Source organism: Elgaria multicarinata, chromosome 2 (assembly GCF_023053635.1).
Source record: "Elgaria multicarinata webbii isolate HBS135686 ecotype San Diego chromosome 2, rElgMul1.1.pri, whole genome shotgun sequence".
NCBI lineage: Eukaryota > Metazoa > Chordata > Lepidosauria > Squamata > Anguidae > Elgaria > Elgaria multicarinata.
In genome coordinates this window covers 64,000,069-64,019,911 of record NC_086172.1, presented here as the reverse complement: position 1 = coordinate 64,019,911, position 19,843 = coordinate 64,000,069, and the positions used below count along the sequence as shown (strand labels likewise).

Genomic DNA, 19,843 nt, shown 5'->3' with positions numbered 1-19,843 from the left:
CAATGGCTGAGATCCCCAATGCATGAGTTCATTCCTGTCACATCCACAAGTATCCAACCAAATACACAATTTCAGTTTGGCAGCCAGGTTAGCAAAACATCCCTTCTGCAATCTCATATTATCTTTACTAACGTATGTGATGATATGTGAATCAAGGATCTCCAGGCCAGTTTCCTTCTCTCAAGTGTTAAAGTGCATGCATGAGGTTGAGAGCTGATGGATGGTATTTCCCCCACCTGACCATCTTTCCCCTACCTGATCCCATTGAATTAAAAAGTGGGAGGTAGGTCTGTTTTATGTTTTCTCTCATGGAACACCAGGGAGAGACCCATGCTCCTGTCCTGGCAAGAATAATTATGATATTACATAAATCTGTCGAAGGATAGGATTAGTCAGAACTTTATTTTGCCACTTATTTCTTTATTTTGCTTAATTTTACTATTTATTTCTCCTTTTAGTAATTTTATATAAACATTTGTAATTTGAATCCTGGTGTTGGCTGAATCCTTTGCTTAACGCATGGATCAATCCCACTCATGTGCCTAGCCAGTCATGCTACAGACTTAAGAGAGTTAAAATGAAATAACAGATTGGGTCCATGGCAATCGTCAACCAGAAAGGTTTGTTAAGAAGGTTCCCCTTCTTAGATGAATACAAACTGAAAGTCATGGGGTCTTTCTCATCACACACCAAGGTGTCAGCAACTCCACCATCTTGGTCTTGTGGCACAGGACAGGGGAAACAGCTTCATCGCAATCAACATGCATAATTATAGGTACCGATCATGATGTAGTATACAGGCGCACACATACTCACTTGGTGTGTCATCACTCAGTGACTCTCATCTAAATTTGGAAATCCCTTCCATTGATAGAGATTGTGCTTGAGTTCACTTAAGTTGCTCAGCTTTGTCTGTGCAATTTGATGTTACAAACTGAAGTTGTAGCATTCCACTGACAAACATGCATGTGTGAATTATACCTTAGTTGCTGGAGATTGAGGATTAGGCAATTCAGCGTTCAGTGTGAGAATTGCAATCCTTGGAGCAATTCTTACCATTGCCTAGTTAATTGTATTTAATCTCTAGTAAACAGAAATATACCAATTTGCAAAGTGGCATCGTGTTAAGAATCCTGCACAAATGCATTCAACTAGACACCAGTCAAAGAAGTTACAGGGCAAACAATGTTTTTCTGAACTCTGTGCTTAATATCCCTGGTAAAGCATTCTAGGTAGTAATTTACTATCATTATATAGAGTAGCCGATATAGAGAAGCAAAAATAACAATATATTTTCTACTGGATGATTTACAACAACTAAGGCCATTTCTACACCTGCCTTTTTTCCGGGATTTTCCCGAGATCATGCCTGTACATCCAAATGACACACAGGGGATCCCAGGAGCAGGCAGGGATGATCCTTCCATTTTCCTGAGATAATCCTTAGGTGTAGAAAGGCCAAAGTTAGCATCAGAATTTCCAAGTGCCTAAAGCACAATTCCATATAGATATTATCTTTTAGATACAACCATGGTCCTAAAAGGGGTGAAGAGTAGATGTTGCTTTAAAAAACAGCGCATGACCCACTCCTTGGCTGTTGCTCTGGATTAATATCAGTCCCATCTCATAAACATGAGTGCTTCCAGGGTCGTGCCTGGATGGCAGCGTTGGCAATGGTGAGGACATGACTGCACACTATTCCAGGAGCCCGGTAGGTTCCTTCCTTAACAAACAAAGATGGTAAAGCAAGAGTCCTGGGACCCTGTATAGCACAGTCTAGGAGATCTCAGATGGTGGTGCCTTTGCAAATATTCTTCCAAAAATGTGGCACCCAGACCTGGACACAGTACTCTAGATGTTGACTGACTAGTTCAGAATAGGCTTCTCATGATCTGGACACTCTACTTCTTGTTATGCAGCCTAAGACGGCATTTGCATATTTAGCAGCTTGATGTTCAGCTTATTATCAACTAAGACATCTAAATCCTTTTCACATGCACTTCTGCCAAGCCAGGACTTGCCCATTTGGTACTTTTGTCTTTGGTTCTTTATACCTAAATACAGAACATTATATTTATCTCTGTTCAATTATATTCTGTTGGTTATCATTCCTGAGTTCCAGCCTGCCAAGATTGTTTTGAATCTTGATTCTGTCTTCTGTGGTGTTACCTACCCCTCTCAGCTTCATGTCATTTGCAAATCTGATGTGTCTCCTTTACTCCTTCATCTAAGTAATTTATAAAAATGTTGAACAGTACAGGGCCTGTAACAGAGTGATACTCCACTCAAGATGTTCGTACAAGATACAGAGATATTAATAAGCACCAACTGTTCAGCTGGTGCAGCTGTTCAACCAGCTAGGTATCAACCTAACAGTAGTATTGTCCAGCCGACATTTTAGGCCGTTGCTAGACAAGGGTTTAGCCTGGTGCAAGGCCCGGGCTCCCTGCTGTGCACGCACAGGGGATCCCGGGGTCAGGCCGGGCTAAACCCTCTCTTGACCCGGGATAGCCGGATCCGCTTGTGGCTCGGCTGAGCCCGGGGCTTCAGGTCTAGCTAGTTCCGTGGCTTTTCCTGGCTGCTCGCTTACTCGCGAGTAGCCAGGAGAAGCCGCGCACTGGGCACAGCACTCTGGGCTCAGAGCACTGTGCCCATTGGGCTGGGGAGGGGGAGATCACGGACGGGGCGGAGGGGGCATCGGACATGGTGAGCGGGGTGTGTGTGGACATGGTGAGTGGGGGGTGGACATGGTGAGCGGGGGTGGACATGGTGAGCGGGGGTGGACGTGGCGAGCGGGGGTGGACATGGCGAGCGGGGGGAGGGCGAGAGGAGGCGAGCGAGGGGGCGAGGGAGTGGGCGAAAGAGGGGGCGGGCGAGAGAGGGGGCGAGCGAGCAGACGGGTGAGTGGGGGGCATCAGACATTGTGGGGGGAAATTGGGGGCAGGGGGAGCAGGGAACCCTTCTTTTTTTTAAAAAAATACCTACCTTCTCGTTGGTGCGCTCCTGCGCACATGGCCCTTTAATTAAAAAAAATGGAGGATGCGACGGGGCTTTTCCTTACCCCATCGTGTGTTGCATCTAGCTAGGGGTGACGGCCCGTGCTAACTGCATCGCGGCATCGCCCCTACTCCCCACCGGATTATCAGGTAGGTCTAGCAAGGCCCTTACTATTTTATTAACAAAGATAAAATAGGAAGCTTTGTTAAATGCTTTGCTGAAACCAATGTATACTCTATCTATGTTTGTGTGATTTACCAAAGAACTCTATCCCGCCCCCCACCCTGCTCAATGAGATAAGGTTTATGTGTTATTATATAGGCTTGATAAATCCAGGTTGGCTTTTTCCTGGCATTGATATCAGGTTTACCAGTCTGTAGTTTCACAGAGATACCTTTCCCTCCTTTTTGAAGATAGTATTTGTCCATTTCCAGTCTTCCAGTATCTTACCTATTCTCCAACCATCATTAAAAGTTCTGAAAGAATATTCATATTCTACTTTGGTATCCTAGGATGTAATTCATCTGGATCAGCCTGGACAGTGGGTCAGCCATTTTAAAAAAGCAAGGTATTCTCTAACCATCTTCTTATTTACTCAAGCTCCTCCTTATATTGTTTGTTCTTTTCATAAGTCAAATACAATTTCCCTTGTGAGAAGACTAGGGCAAAACAGGAGTTGAGCAGTTCCACCTTCTTTCCATCACCTCTTAACTGCAGCCAGCTGTTCACTTCCATTATCCTGTTTCTCTACTTATTCAAGAGGAAGGAGCATGGAAACACTCGTGTGCTGCCAAGTCCTTCACTTTCCTCCTACGCAGACCTTCATAGATTTCTTTGGGCTGTATTATTCATTCCACATAGATGGGTAGAAATGTATAGGTGTCTAAGTTGCGGCAATCTCTCCATCATTTCTTGAATGCATGCATGCTTCAAGAAGCCACTGCACTCCCAAGAGGACATGTCAAGTTTGCACACAGCTGCCTCTGCCCCTCTCAGTAGGGAGCCTCTGACCACCAACACACATCTTCTTCTCAGTGTGATTGGATTCCTCCTATCCAGAAGAGCTGGAATGCCTTCCTTATGTTTTGTGGAGATTTCCCAGGAATCTCAATCTCTCTCTCTCTCTCTCTCTCTGGGTAGTTCCTAATATCATCAATTGCACAGTATATGCCAAATTCATCCATGCACTTAGCTCTTCCTCCTGCCCCTTTCAGTAGTGCATCCTGCCCCTCATCTAAAAATCTGTCATCCTTTCTAGTTAATTCAGGCATAAGATAGCTTCATAATGTTCACAGCAGTCCATGTCATAAACACTCCCTGCCCCCAATATGGCTTTCTCCCTCTGCAAAGCAGAATGATTAATGTATTGATTAATGTCTTGATTAAATGTATGCACATATATCCAGATGTTACAGTGGTGGGCACATAAATTATTATATTAATAAACCAACAACAACAGTGGGAATAATTAGCTTACTGAGACAGTGTACTTAATGATAAAAAGGTTTCACCACCACTTGTAGCTTCAATAAAAAGTTGAAATGCCTTTGCAAATATTACAGCCTAATCTTTTCCACTCTGAATTTGATGTGGGAATTAAATTCATCTGTGGCTTGTATCAGACATTAGTACAGCCTAATAGTACTATAAATGTTTAGTAGCATTGGTTTTTGCGTTGATTGCTCTACATTTTTGCACCTTCAAATTATGGGTTAGGTCCAAATAAATGTGTAGGCAAGTGTCTTGCAGTGCCTTCACTTTTTCTGTCTCACCTGCTACCTCTGGGCCTGATATCAATCTCCCAAATAGAAATAATTTGCCATTGATAATCGTTGCAAGGCATCTGTTATGAAGGCAAAACTCAATCTAGCCCTCCTGCTATATATGGTGGTCTCCCATGTGCTTGATAACCCCTGTTTTTTCATCAGAGCCAAGAATTTTACTGAAACCCAACAGGCTTAGAGTGTTAAATGTTCTTCAGGCCTGGCAGAGGATGATCTTTCTTTTGTTTGGGGCAATATGACTATGATACCACTACAAACTTCAGGTTATTTTTACACACCATTCTACACACACCTTTTTTATACATGTTCCAGTCTTTTTCATTTCTTTTCTACCTCTCTTCTTTTCTAGGGATGGGAGAATCAACAAGGCTTTAGCTTGTCAAGGATGTTTGAATTCCACCTCAAAGCTTGATGCGCCAAATGACCATTCCCAATTGCAAGCTTCCTCCCTCCCTCTGTTGAGAAAATAATGCATTTGGGTGCACATTTCTCAAAATTCAAACTTTAGTGCAAGAGAAGGAATAGTCCGTACAATGCAGAAAGGAGTGCCAAGCACCTCCACCATCACAGGAACAGTCATCAGTATTTTTGTTTTTCCGGCTGCCCTTTGTACTCAAGGATATTTCGGCCATTTTGGCTGGAGTTGGCTTACTTTCACCACTTGTCAACAATCTGGCTTCATTGTATTAACCATTGGCTGTTAGCTGCTGTAATGCAAAGACACATTCGAGAGAGCCATTTTCTGCATGTCCAAGGGCGTGGATCTGCCTAGAAGGACTTTTTTTTAAAAAAACGCACACAGCTGTCTTTGGTCCTGTTTACTTCCCTGTCCATCATCTCACCAGATTCAGAACTGGATTAATAAACTTGCATTGTGTACTTTTAACCTTTTTCATGGAAAATAGAATCCCCACTATCCTACTCCAAACTCTATCCCAAACTATATTTGAAACCTGCCCAAATTTCAGATGTAGTTTACTGTTCAGCAAGTGACTCCATATATAGCTCTTTGTATTGGGAGTCAATCACAAACAGCACAATCTTAAATGTGTTTACTCAGCAGTGAATTCCTGCAACTTCAGTGGGACATACACTCTATTAAATGTGTTTAGGATTGTAGCCTAAGGCTACAATCCTAAACCCATTTACCTGGGAATAACCCCTTTTAATGAAAGGGGACTTAATTTTGAGAATGCACGTATAGGATTTCACTGTAAATGGCCTGATGTAGCCAACATTGGCCCATAGGTTCAAATTGCCTAGTGCCTTTGAAAATGTTTCCTGTCCTTGTTTTGAGAGCTCATATGCCAAGGGAATCTGTTCATGTCTGAAGGTACGTACATATGTATCATGTCAAACACATAGCACAATCAAATACGGGTGTTAGGTGGGTGAACAGTGGCTTATGAGAACCAGGTTCATACTGATTTCCTCGGAAGACAGTGGGTTAACCCAAACTATACACTGTCATATCTGGGTGTGTGTTGTTTTTTTAAAAAAATGCTATAATAATTATATCATAAACTCTATTTCACATGTAATAGAACCTATATTAGTGTATCTACTTTTGTTGCTGAAAAAAGTAATTCTTTTCACCTTTGTGCATAATACCTGTCTATTTGCATTGTCAAATGCAACTAAAATTCAAATCTATAAATTCAAAAGAAACTTTAACGGATCTTCCATTAAGAATACGCCTTTAAAATAATATATAGTACATGCCTAAAAAGCTCCAGTTGTTGCTAAACAAACAAGCTAAGGGGAAAATATTAATTTTAAAAGTTCATGGACACAAAACAGAAACAATGAAGAACTTTTAACTAACACTAACTTCATTGGAATGGGATTAAGCAATGGGATTTAAAATAAATTAGTGGGACTTAAAATGCTATTGTGGCCCATAAGTAATGTTTGTTGTTGTTGTTGTTGTTGTTGTTATTATTATAGGAAAACTACGGATTTTCAATCTGAAATTACTTCTAAAATATGCTGAAATAAATAATATTTTTGGAAGCAAAAAAAAGCAAGCTGCCCTTCAGACATCATCATCATCATCATCATCATCATCATCATCATCATCATCATCTCTTAGGAACGAATAAACAAATAACGTGAGATGCACATTTTGCAAGAGCAGTATCTCTTGGACCATATCTAAAATTAAGTGAATAAAGCACTTGAATTCAATAATGGATGTTAAGACTCTGATGACCAAAGTTGACTGGATTGTTTATTTCATAATGTCATTTCTAGGGCTGTAGGGGCATAATCCTATGCATGTTTAGACAGAAAAAGCTCCAGCAACTCCCAGCATTCCTTGACCAGCTTTCATATTTTATGCTGGCTGGATAATACTGGAAAATGAAGGACATTTTTCTGTCATGCCTAGAATTGTACTTTTATTCCCCTTGACAAATGTATGGATGCAATTCAGGGCCTTCACCTGAAATAAAAAAAATAAAAAATCATTTATTTGAAGGCATCCTTGGAAACAAATGGTGGTGTGGGGGGGAGAGAATTACTTCCTAGTTACTCAGCTGAATTTAAATCATTCATGTAAGAGACTTAATGGATAGCTGTGAGACTCTGATTAAAAACTGAGACAATTCTGTGATGTGCTACCATTGAAGTTCAGAATGGAATATCAGTCCGTCTATAAGAGAAAAGCAAGAAACAGCTTCACAAAAGATTTCATCAAAGTATTACTCAATGTCATTACATTGTTAATAAAATTTCTTTATCTGAAACTATAATTTAATATTCATGTATCTAATTTACATGTGACAAAGTAGCATATTCTAAAATTAGAGTGTAACCAGCAAACTATTGACTACTGTAAACAATACGAAAAAAAACACAACCCAAACATTTCTTAGTAAATAAAAAGATACACCTTTTAACCGGGGAATTATTTTAGTTGTTGATGCTGATTTTAACATAGTTGTAACTATAGCTTGAAACAACTTGTTCAAGAACATAAATCTTGTGTGTGTGTGAAAGGAGTGTTGTGTATATACATAAAGTCCAAGGGTATACTACCAAAATTCTGCTTACTGATTTATAGTTGGTACCATAATAATAGTGAATGCTTGAATTTGGGGGAGAAAAAAAATCAAACCAATGTGCATACTTGTTACCTGACCTGTCTGATATTTTTCCCATGTAAACTGAAACAAAATGAAATTTCCTTAATATTTTGATGCTTGACAGTGAAAAAAATGCACTTATTGTAAAATTACAATAGTGTTAGACAGCAGCTGTCCTATTCAAATATCCGTGGCCTTAATAGTTATGACAGGTGTGCATTATGCTGAAATTGAGAAATTATGTGCATTTTAAATTAAAAAAACCAGAGCAACTACGTACAGAACAAACAGTGAATCTTAACAGAATCAACATGCACTAATCCTACTCTTATGCAAAATTAATTTCTTCCAGGAAACTGCATCTGACCTTTGGCCTTCCACAAAGGTATATGTTTTGTCCCTTGGTAATTACATTTGGACTTTTGTATTCAAATCCCAGTTTATTAGCTCATTGTCACAAAATGTGCTGTTCCACTGGTATATCCACTAGCTGCCCTTCGGCTTCCATGGAATCCGCTGTCTTATAGTCACTTTTATTTATGGTTTTAGTGAGCATCACTGAAAGTCTCCTCAGTTCTGTACAAATAGGCTTCTTTATTCATCTTCCTCTGGTTCCTGTGATAAAATTGGTGCTTCCTCCTTTAAACAAGCACTAAAGAAGCTGAGAATTGTGCTATAAAGGTGATATTTACTCTTCTCTGATGTGATGTAATGACCTTCATCTGGGTAGATCTAGGTGAGGAAAAGTAAAGAAAGAAACAGACTTTAAAAATCAGATCATATGGTGATCTTTTATTTGTTTTAAATGCTTTTGCATCAACACAGAGTGAATGCATGAAGTAATGTTACAGCTTCATCGAAAGCTCATAAAATTCAAACTAAAAATATTATTCTTGATATTTTAAACCAGCATTTAATGTCCTGAACTGAAAGCTTTAGCACTAAATCCATTTTCATATTTTTATTTAAATGCCCTTTCTGATTCAGATTTTCAAGATGGTTTAGATAAATAGATGCTTAGCTGAATCAAATATTGATGGAAACAACTGAAGACCTTAGATCAACCTGATATACAACCTGGTATAGATCTAATATGAATTATAACCTCATCCGAAATAGGTTCTATTGGCAAGCAGTTGATTGTGTTTCACCCACATACTGGGTATGACTAATATTTACATATGAAAATGGCTCCTGATAATGATTCTGGATTGCACTGCAGCTTTTCTGATCTGACAGCTAATAGAACAGTACTTAAGAACAGCACCTAAGACTGTATCCAGTGGTGGAATTCTGATAACACAAAGGTTGAACTGTTTGTGCTAATCCCATTTTCCTCCTGTGCAACTATCAAATCCAATACTTTGCACAAAGCAATGTAGAAGGCATTCTGAAAGGTATTGTGCAACCCGTTTCACAAAATGTTTCACAAGGTGCTCTACAAGCCATTGCTCAAGGCGCTGCAGAAGCCATTACACAATCTGTTCCACCAGTTGTTCTGCAAGGCATTGCACAAGGAGTTGCACAACTTATCATGTCTTAATTAAGCTACGGATGCTTGGGCTAGTTGTGGTAGTTGTTTTGCTAGCTGTTGTGCAACCATTAGCGGAACACCAGCGTTTTGTAATGTTTCCATTAGTGTAATGTTGGATACAGCTGATATCATTAGCTTAGTTCTAAAAGATGCCATAGCTTATCTTTCCACTTCACAATAGTGCTCTGTTTCTAAATATTTAAAAGATCACATCAAACCAGCCATGATTTCCAAGCAGCAATGAAGTTTAGACTCTAGCACTCATTACAGTTTGACCTGAGGAGATTCTGATCTTATCCAGTTCAGTGTACAGAACTCTATTACTGGGCCAGAGGTAGTTGTAGAATGGTAGTTGCACCAGGTGTTCAATTCCAAATTTCTACCTCTAAGTTAGACATGATTATCAACAATGATAGTAGCAATGCATGATCTAACTAGCTACATCCAGGTCAATAGCTGACAAGAAACATGGAGAGTTTTAAAAACAGATATAACAATGGCTCCTTATTTATAGTAAATATTTCTAAATGACTTATTTTGAATAGAACTTCTAATTTTTTTAAGGATTAGGTAGAAGAATAATCTTATATTTTTTATTTTTTAATCAGAAGAATTTGCATATTGTTATTATTTCAAAGTTTTACTGTAAAAAAGCAAATTAATTTTGCAATTAATATTCTGCTTTTATTATTTTTAAAGTATTTATTATTTGTACCACCTCTGTTACAGACAATGGGTAGAATTTAGATTTAGGTATGTGCAACTGGACTGGCCCACCACTTCCTCTGTGAAGCAGTCACTCTGGCTTTACTTAGGGAAGGTGATTTTAAGGGATCCCCCCTTTCCCCCTCACCACAACCTTCAACATTCAGCAGGGCCTTCCAGCTTTCCATGTAGCATTGAGGCGGGGAGTCTGAAAGGGCTGCATGGAAAGGGACGGGGAAGTCCTCTTCTGCCAACCGAGTTGCATAGGCCTAAATCTGCATTCAACTTTACATTTAGTACAGATTCATTATATTAAAGCTATAATTTGAAGGTATTATTTCAATCATATGCATATACTAGACAAAGATGAGACTATTTTACTATAGTATGTGCTTCAAATACCTGCAAGGCAAAGGAAGAGCAAAATAAACCTTCTAAAATAGGTTAAAATTAAAACAAGTTGAAAGATGCACAGAGCTATAGAGATTCCTGAATATTACATACCTGCATAGTGTAATTCACTCCAGCTTTTATTAGATGTTTAATTAATTCTGCTGAATGCTGGAAATGGACTTTAGCTATGAGACAACAACATATCTGTGTTAGTGAAAGGCACTATTAATGTGAATCAGATCTTACAGATTAGCTGCAACACAATCTAGACTAATGGTGTGGTGTGTTTTTTTATTTGTTAAACAATTTAGATATGCATATGATAATATCTTTTCCTAGCATTTGGGGAAATATTTTTCTTCCTGCATGAGAACAGCTATAGCATAGTGGCTAAGAGAGTAGGCTGCTTCAAATCTCACCTAAGCTATGAACTCATTAGATGGTCTTAGGTAATTTACAGCACAATCCTATGCATGCCTACTGAGAAGTAAGTCTCATTAACATTCAGTGGAGCAAACTTCCTGGTAAATGTGCATATGACCACAGTCCATGTCTGTCTTTCATAAGGTTACCCAACCTGCAATATGGAGGATAATATTACAGTGTTAGTGTAAGGAGTACTGATATAATCTATGTGAAAGACTCTGAACATTCAAAAGATATTATATTAACACAGATATTCACAACTACTATAAATATTGGCTGGTTCTGAATTCTCAAATATGGTATGGCTATTAAACTCATCTCTTACTTCATCCTATAGATATCAGCTTTTATTCAGGGCTGGCCCTCCCATTAGACAGATTGAGATAGTTGCCTCAGGCAGCAGATGAAGATGACCCGGTTTCTTAAACCATGATTTCTTATCACATCCAAACTGGAAACTATGATTTAAAAGCTCTCTTCCAGTGATGATCTGATCCTGATTTGAAATTTTGGGTTGCAGAGGGTATGTCCGTCTGATGTGGGTAATTTGCTCCCACAGCAGGCACACTTTTAAAACGGGGCTTAGAGGGCCATACAACCCTGAGGGTAGAATACAGAACAGAACAAGAGCGAAGGAATACTATTATTATTATTATTATTATTATTATTATTATTATTATTATTATTATTTTACAGAAAGATAGAAGTTGAGGCAGAACTAAGAACTAGAATGAAGTGACCATGTTACTCCGCTTCTGAAATCTCTTCATTGGCTTCCAATTCACTTCAGAATCCAATATAAACTTCTCCTGTTAACCTTCAAAGCTTTTCACGGTCTAGCTCCTTCCTATCTCTCCTCTCTCATCTCACACTATTGCCCCGCTCGTGCTCTTCGCTCCTCTAATGCCATGTTTCTCACCTGCCCAAGGGCCTCTACTTCCCTTGCTCAGCTCCGTCCATTTTCTTCTGCTGCCCCTTACGCCTGGAACGCTCTTCCAGAACATTTGAGAACTACAACTTCAATCGCAGCTTTTAAAGCTCAACTAAAAACTTTTCTTTTTCCTAAAGCTTTTAAAACTTGATGTTGTGCAGACTTTATACTGTTAGTTTTACCCTACCCTGTGCCTGCTTACCCTACCCTGTGCCTGTTTGCATTCTCTTCCCCTCCTTATTGTTTTACTATGATTTTATTAGATTGTAAGCCTATGCGGCAGAGTCTTGCTATTTACTGTTTTACTCTGTACAGCACCATGTACATTGATGGTGCTATATAAATAAATAAATAATAATAAATAATATAGATTATATATTCCCGACGATGCAGCCCCAATGGTGGTCGAAGAAGAACTGAGGAATAGGGCAGGAACCCTCCGAGCATGCACACTACTCCTTGGGGAGGGTTCTTCCCGCCAATTTCTCAGCTATGGAAAGTTCCTGAAGGAAACTCTGTGTAGGCACAGACCCATATGTGTGATACAAAACTAGGATAACATGGCCAAAGCTGGGCACACAAAGGGGAAAGGAAGGGAACAGGAGAGGAGAGTAGGCTCATTCCCAGTATAATAAAGCATATTTTATTAGACCAAGAACCTGGCACCTGAACCTGGCCATGATTCTAGGCCTTGAGAGATAACCATGTAAAATGAAGAAGCCTTCCTTCCTGATGGTATCCTTATCCAGACATATCCTATATGTTCTTTATCATTGTTATTGTGTTACACACATGCTGTCTCAGATTCTATGTTCAAATAGTCACAACCGTGTGTGCCAATATGTATTTTCAATGCTCCTGCCTGTTTGAATACCTGTTTCAGGCTGGGTAAACACTACTCAGAAAACAACAACTAACTAATAATAGCAGCAACAACATGAATATCATCATCATCATCATCATCTATTTATTTATTTGTATGCAACATGAATAAATAAATATCCTGCAGAAAAGCTCAGTTCTAAGCTACAACCATGCAATTTTACTGGATAATGCAAACCCACTCATTCATATAATATTCTAAAATTTAGGTCCCAGCTTTCAACTCCTTGTCAGGCTTGACTTCTAAGGCCTTCTTTTTCCATAAGGGGGATGCAAGCATCTGAGCATGAACGCTGAGAAAACCGATGGGAATGACAATCAGTGTGTCTTTGTTCACTCTGTTTCCAACGGGAACTCTATCCAAGGGCATGGCTAGACAAGGGTGTGTGTGGAGGGGGATGATTTAGCAATTTTATGATTGTGAGAGGTGTGCGAGGTCCCAGGAGGAAGAGGACATGGCGCCAGCCATTTTTTTTAAAAAAAAAGAAACAGGAGCAGGGGCGCACCAGCACAAAGGTTAATCTTTTTTTTTAAAAAAAAAAAGAAGCCCTGACCCTGCTCCCCCCCCCCAATGGCCATGGAGCACTTGCAGAGCTCCGTGCCCTGTACCCGGGTCCTTGCACTTACTTGCAAGGAGCTGGGACGAAAACGAGATGCCCGTCCACACATCCTGCAGTCTCAGGATCATCCCAGGACTGCAGGAAAAGTCTGGATAAAAGGGCAGGCTGATATCCCAGGGAAATGCAGGGATCATCCCTCCCTGCTTCTGGGATCCCCTGTGTGTCATGTGCACAGGGACGATCCCGGGATGATCCCCGGGATATTGCCCCATCTAGACATGCCCCAAGTGTTGGATAAGGAAGTACTAACCCAGCCACAACCCTAAGGTGAAACGGGTCTACATTTCCCATGCAGATTGCAAGAGGCAACATAGCAGGGGTGGAGAACCTGTCACCTTCCAGATCTTTGTTGACTGCTACTCCCTTGTTGGCTGAGGCTGGTGGAAATAGGAGTCCAACAACAGCTAGAGGACCACAGGTTCCCAACCTCTGCAATAGTAGGGATATGACTGCAGATGCTATGCGGGAGAAAGAGAAAGCAGCGAGGAATTTTTTTTGTTGTCCAAGGGCAATGAAGTGTTTATTTGGGTATAGTCATGTAGGGAGTAAATACACACACACACATCAAACAATCAGCTATGTCTTGAAAACTTCAGTCTTGTTAAGAGAATGATTAGCACGTCTGTAATAAATTCAGTTGAGTATGACACGGCATTTATTCTTTCCTTGTGTTGATATTAATCTTAGAATTAAGAACAGGGAGAAATAGTCTCCGAGGCTTTGGCATGATATTAGCTGGTTTGACATTCGGTTGATAAGTGTTATTTAAGTTGTTATTATCGTGTGTGATATAATTGCACGTTAAACTGTTGTGTCAGCTTTGTATCTTTTGTAGACAGTTTTATAGCTGGAAGAGTACAAGTATCACAGGAGGAGTGGGAGGATCTCGGCTTGATATCAACACACTGGATTCCAAGAGAAAAGTTTTTCTCTAAGAATTAGAATGCAGGATATGAACTTGATAAACACAGTCAAAATGGATTCTGGCATCTAGTTTCTTCTGAATAGATTGTTATGTGTTTTTCTATAGACATGGTGTTTAATATATTATGTGTAACTTTCTATGCATGTTTGAGATAAAAACATTTTGCATGTAACTGAGGTCTTGTGTTGTGGTGAGATACAGTATCGAATAGAAGCCTCAGGGACAGCTTTAAAAATATAGCCCATTAGAGTGATGGTTGTTTTACAAGCTGCTACAAATACACAGAAAAGGTTAATTTTGTATAAGTTACTTTATGTATATCACATGTATATTTTGCCAATGGCAGAATTGGGAATAATTTCAAAAGGTGATTTAATATTGATGCTGCCGGTTATTAATATATGTTGTCTTCTACCAATGACATGATATTTTATAAGATTTAAACAAATTGGTACCTACAGCTGCTAAGAGTTACAAATATTCAGTTAAGAGAAATGTCATCTGTTAAGATTTAAAACTGTCAATTGAGTCTGACAACTGGATCTCCAGGGGCAGACAAAGCTCAGCATTATCAAAAAATGCATTCCTACCCCGTGCCTGTCTTTCGCTGAAGTTCATGTAACAAGCTGCACCTGCAAATGGAACTGCTCGAATGTAAATACTTACTATCAGCTGTTCCATGGACGATTAACAAATTTTCTTCCTTAAAGCCATGAATATTGTGTAGTACACTGGATGCCTTTGGGAAAGAAACAGACAGATTTGTACACATCAGTGAATGATTTACATTTCAAATGTTCCTGGCACCCCATAAACTTCCATAAGAGATCTGGCTCACCTGATAAGCATTTTCTTCCTTAGATGGAATGCCTAGGTATCTTTCTGAAAAAGCTGATGCTGTACGTGGGAAAGAGGAGTCAATTATTTCTATTAAATTGTTTTCAGTTGGGGTGTGTTAACATTTATGGACCCAATTATATTTAACTTAGAAATGAGGAACTGGGTACAGAATCTATCAAGTCCCCTCTAGTGTGAACTACTTGCCACATCTATCTTCATATTTTACGTAATGTCTGAACTATTTCACAGAGGCGGAAAAATGAACCACCCCTATAGACTGATTTATACAAAATACTCACCATACAATCTCATGTCTGTAATTGGTGCAATTACAGCTCCACACTTGAAAAGCCTTTCATTGGACTTTAGAATCATTGATGCAATGTATCCTCCATAGCCCTACAAAACAACCTAATGTGAGTTAAAATGTGCCCATAATTGCTTTAATGAAACTGTCTTTTGTTACACAGTTATACAGCATTTACATCTTTTTCTATGGCTGCCAGACCTTCTGTGAACTGTAAAGTGACAATTAAGAGAGAAACTATAACGTTTAGGTCAGGTTGCCCATGCTCATGTAAGCTCAGGAGTGCTGCAACATAATATTACTTGAACCTTCAGAAAGTAAGCATTGGTTTTTCAATCACAAATCACTTTGTGTCTGATGTGCACCCAAATAAATATTATATCTGCCAATCAGCATTCTATGACCATCATTCAATATCTGTCTGGAAAAAATATATTTCATCCTTCTTCTGATGAAGAAAAAAAATGTTGAAATAATTCAATTTTTAAAAAAGAAATCTTTCAACTTTCTGTTTATTTTATTTTTCTTTAGCTGGATATAGTAATACATATAAAAAGCGTGCAGATTGGTTCCAAACTTCTAAGAGATGGAGTTCAAGGTCTAGCAACCCTAATTTAAAACATATGACCAACAGTAGATTTCTCACAAACAGGCTGTCATCTCCCCCTCCATGCATCCTGGGAGGGGGGAAATCACCATTTTTGAAAGTGGATTTTTGTAAAAAAAATTATAACTCTGTGCAAAGTGAAAACTACAGTTTTCCAAGCATCTTTGAGTCCTGATAGCATGAACTTTCACTGCTCTGTGAATGCCTATGTATAAAAATGCATGTTGTTTTGTTAAAAATAAAGACTTTTTTCAGAATCTTAGTTAATCTGACATAAGCAATTTATATCCAAAGTATACAGTCAAAGAATTATAAAATAAAGTTATATAACACCTACTTTTTTTTTCTTGGTATACACCCAAAATTTTGACCTCTGTTTCTGTAGCAGGGCAAGTGCTGGTCCCTCTCACCATTGTAGCTATACCGGTGTGGGGGGGGGGACGGAACTCTTTTTTCATTTGTTTGCTCTCCCGTTATTGTGCCCTTCCCCCTCCACTTCATTGGTTCTTGTGAGGTGATGGACGTCCCCCCCCCATTGCTTGCAGAAACGGATCCCAGAGGAAACCTTAAAAGTAGTTGCTAGATAGCAAAGCCAGAGCTATCTGTGGAAAGAGCCCGCACCCATCAGAGTACCACAACCAATGAACTGGAGGAGGAAGGAGAAGGGGCTAGGTGGAGTGGAAGAGCAAACAAGTGAAAACCCATGTGAAAGGGGCTGTGTGTGAGGGAGCCCTTGCAGTGCTTATGAAACGGAGGTAAAAAACTTGGAGACAAACCAGAGGGGAAAAAATTGGTGTGATGGAGCCCTAGGAGCTCAATCCTAAAGGATAACCGCGCTTTATATAGAGAACTTTGAAACTGGAGCCCTCTGCCCATCCAATGCAAGAACCTTACAGGGCAGGAGGAACTACAGAGGCTTTTACAGTCTCTCCTCCTTTGCAAAGATTCCTGCCAGCCAGGCCTTTCAACCAGGGTGAGAGTGGGGCAGGACCTCTCCTCTCTCCGCCACCTACAGTATGCCCTCTGGCTTCCATCATTTTCACAACCTTAAACAAGGAACTGCTGTGGAGATTTCTGTGGTGGAGGGAAGGAGCTGGAGGAAGTGGGGAGGTGTGGGGAGATCAAACAATCAGATCTCCTTCGAGTATGGAGCTCCATCTTTGACCTGGGAGGAAAGGATCCACAGCATCCAATCAACTGAAACCAGACTGAAATTAATCCAGATAATTGGTCTTATCCAGGAGTGCTTGGGGCTACATCACTCGAGTACCTCCCACAAGAATTTCCCCAAAATAAAAACAACAAAGGTTACAGAAACAGACAACATACTATTAACAGGAGCAGATTATAATATCTAATTCATTCAAGAATGTTACCTTTCCAAATATGCTCAGCCTGTTAGAGTCCACAAATCGTTGCGTCAGCAAGTATCTGTAAGAGGTAATGTAAGATTTTATCAAAAGTCATGTTTCAGCAATGGTATTTCCTACAGAAAGAATGTTTGTATTTGTTACTACTATACTGTAAAGAGTTAAAAACTGAAAATTAAATAAAATATGTATTATTTTGCAATACAATGCAAATTCCTGCACTGTATTGCAAATACAATGCAAATTCCTTCTTGATCCCATTAATAATACCTGCAAGATGCTGCTAAGTTTTATTGTGATGATCTTCAAAATTATCTCACACAGGAAATTCATCAGCAATGCTCATGGGAGGATAAAAAATTAAAGGTAAAGCTTTAAAGAGATACAGGCTGTTTCTACACCTGCCTTTTTTTACCGGGATCGTCCCGGTATCATCCAGGTGCATTCAAATGACACACAGGGGATCCCGGGAGCAGGCAGGGATGATCCCTCCATTTGCCTGGGATAATCCTTAAGTCTAGCTAAGGCCCACAGTTGAGCCTAGGGCACAACTGTTGGTGCCCAAGCATGGGATCCCAAGGAAGAAAAAGGGCATTGCAAACACACCATCAAAGCACAACACAAGCATTGAACTTTGATGGATGCTAACCACTTTGGCCACTTTAAATAATCCTATGGTTATTTATTTATTATTTATCTATTTATTTAAAGCATTTTTATAGCGCCGCCTCACCATTTCTGGCATCGAAGTGCTTTACAATAACATATAAAACAATTCCATTAAAACCCTCAACCCACATTAAGACAATTCCATTAAAACCCTCACATAGTTTTAATGGAATTAAACTTCCATTACATGGTAAACTTGAATTTGTGCATACTTCTCCTTTTTAGGAGGGTATAGCTAGTGTTCAGATTGCAATCACTATGTGGCAGTAATTTAATCAGTCTTCTATGACATCCTCCATCACATGGAGAGTCTCCATGTGATTTCTTTATATGTAATGAGTGGGTGGCATTTGCACAATATTATAACTTTGCTCTAGCTGTTATAGTACTATAGAGAGCAATCCTCAAGCAGCCACTTATGTGGCAAGTATAGAAAAGTCCTAAGAGGACAGTCAATGAGTGCTACAAAATGCCTTTGTAAGAGAGAGAGAGAGAGAGAGAGAGAGAGAGAGAGAGAGAGAGAGAATTTTGTACAAATACAATCTCATGCATTTTTTTGCCTATTATTATTAAATCACACAATATGTTTTCACTACATTCTTATGTCTGTCTTAGCCAGGATGAGGGATGTTCATCCTGGTTAAGATGGGTACATTAAAAAAAGAAAAGAAAAAGAAAAGGCATTTGAGCCCACAGTCCTATGCACACTTACCTGGAAGTAAGCCCCACTGAATAGAGTGGGACTTACTCCTAAGTAAGATCAGTTTGTGGATCAGTTTGTGCTGCAGTAGTTTATTATGCTGAAACAGCATTCCCTGCTTGGAAGTGGGGCAGAGTGGTGTTCTTCATAGTTGCCTGGTACAATTTAGGCATTTATGAACAGCATCTGGAATGCATTCTCTGTCATGCAACGGTTCCCCCCCCCAGTCAATAAAAATACCAATTTGATAGCAGTACACCAGTCAGATTAAGCCTAGTATTTTGCTTTATCAGGCTTGATGATTTTATTGAACTTTCCTTGCCATCAAATGTGTTATAATGATCCATTGCAGCAAACTTATAAAGCTCAGTACATTTCCAATCTGTTGTATCAAGCTAAGAATTTCATTTTTAAGAAATAGAAGAAACGTTTGCACATACGTACTCTACCGCTGCTATCTGGTCCTTCACTTCCACTGATCCTAAGGAACGGTGGACTTCTTGCAGAATCTTTAGACCTTGAAATCCACTCCCTCTTCCATCAAACTGAGCTACGATGACATTATCAGAGTTGACAAGCACAGAATCCCAGTCAATGTGAAATTTATCTGTAACCAACTGGCTGCCTGGAGCTTCATCGCTGTAAATACCAACACACCAGACACAAACGAACACTATTGACAATGTGATGCACTTTGCAGTTCTTCAATATTTTATTTAACCTGGATGGCAGAGTTCACTGGGAATTATGCAATCTGGTTGAATTATTGTCAGTTTAATCTATAACAGCACATTAACTACTGCTGCTATCCCTTATGGGAGCAGCAACTAAAAATAACTTCTTGAACTGTACAGAAATAAGTTGTTTAGATTAACATGTGCTTACCAGCCCTTAGAAAGGTAACATTCTTAGAAAGAAACTAGAACACAAGGAACTTCCTTCATTTGTCCATCTAGCCCAGCACTCTGGCAACACAGGGCTTCAGACTGAAATCTTTTCCTTCACCTGCTACCCAGATTATTTTAACTGGAGATACCAAATCTACACCAAGCAGGATATAACACTTT

At 39.4% G+C, this 19,843-nt stretch overlaps 1 protein-coding gene across 5 annotated transcripts in view; it reads right to left on the bottom strand.

Annotated features, from left to right (window-relative positions):
* Positions 1-7,410: 7,410 nt before the first annotated feature.
* DPP10 (dipeptidyl peptidase like 10) overlaps positions 7,411-19,843 on the bottom strand; it is a 657,697-nt gene continuing 645,264 nt past the window's right edge. For 2 of the 5 annotated variants that reach the window (XM_063116617.1, XM_063116616.1), the window contains exons 20-26: positions 19,221-19,415; positions 17,414-17,468; positions 15,423-15,522; positions 15,122-15,180; positions 14,950-15,022; positions 10,611-10,684; positions 7,411-8,599 (exon numbers count right to left, since the gene is read on the bottom strand). In XM_063116617.1, the coding sequence (XP_062972687.1) occupies positions 8,462-8,599; positions 10,611-10,684; positions 14,950-15,022; positions 15,122-15,180; positions 15,423-15,522; positions 17,414-17,468; positions 19,221-19,415 (694 nt within the window). In that variant the 3' untranslated portion in view covers positions 7,411-8,461. Of the gene's footprint in view, positions 8,600-10,610; positions 10,685-14,949; positions 15,023-15,121; positions 15,181-15,422; positions 15,535-17,413; positions 17,469-19,216; positions 19,416-19,843 lie in introns of those variants that run through there. The other 3 variants (XM_063116619.1, XM_063116621.1, XM_063116618.1) reach the window with 3 other exon arrangements.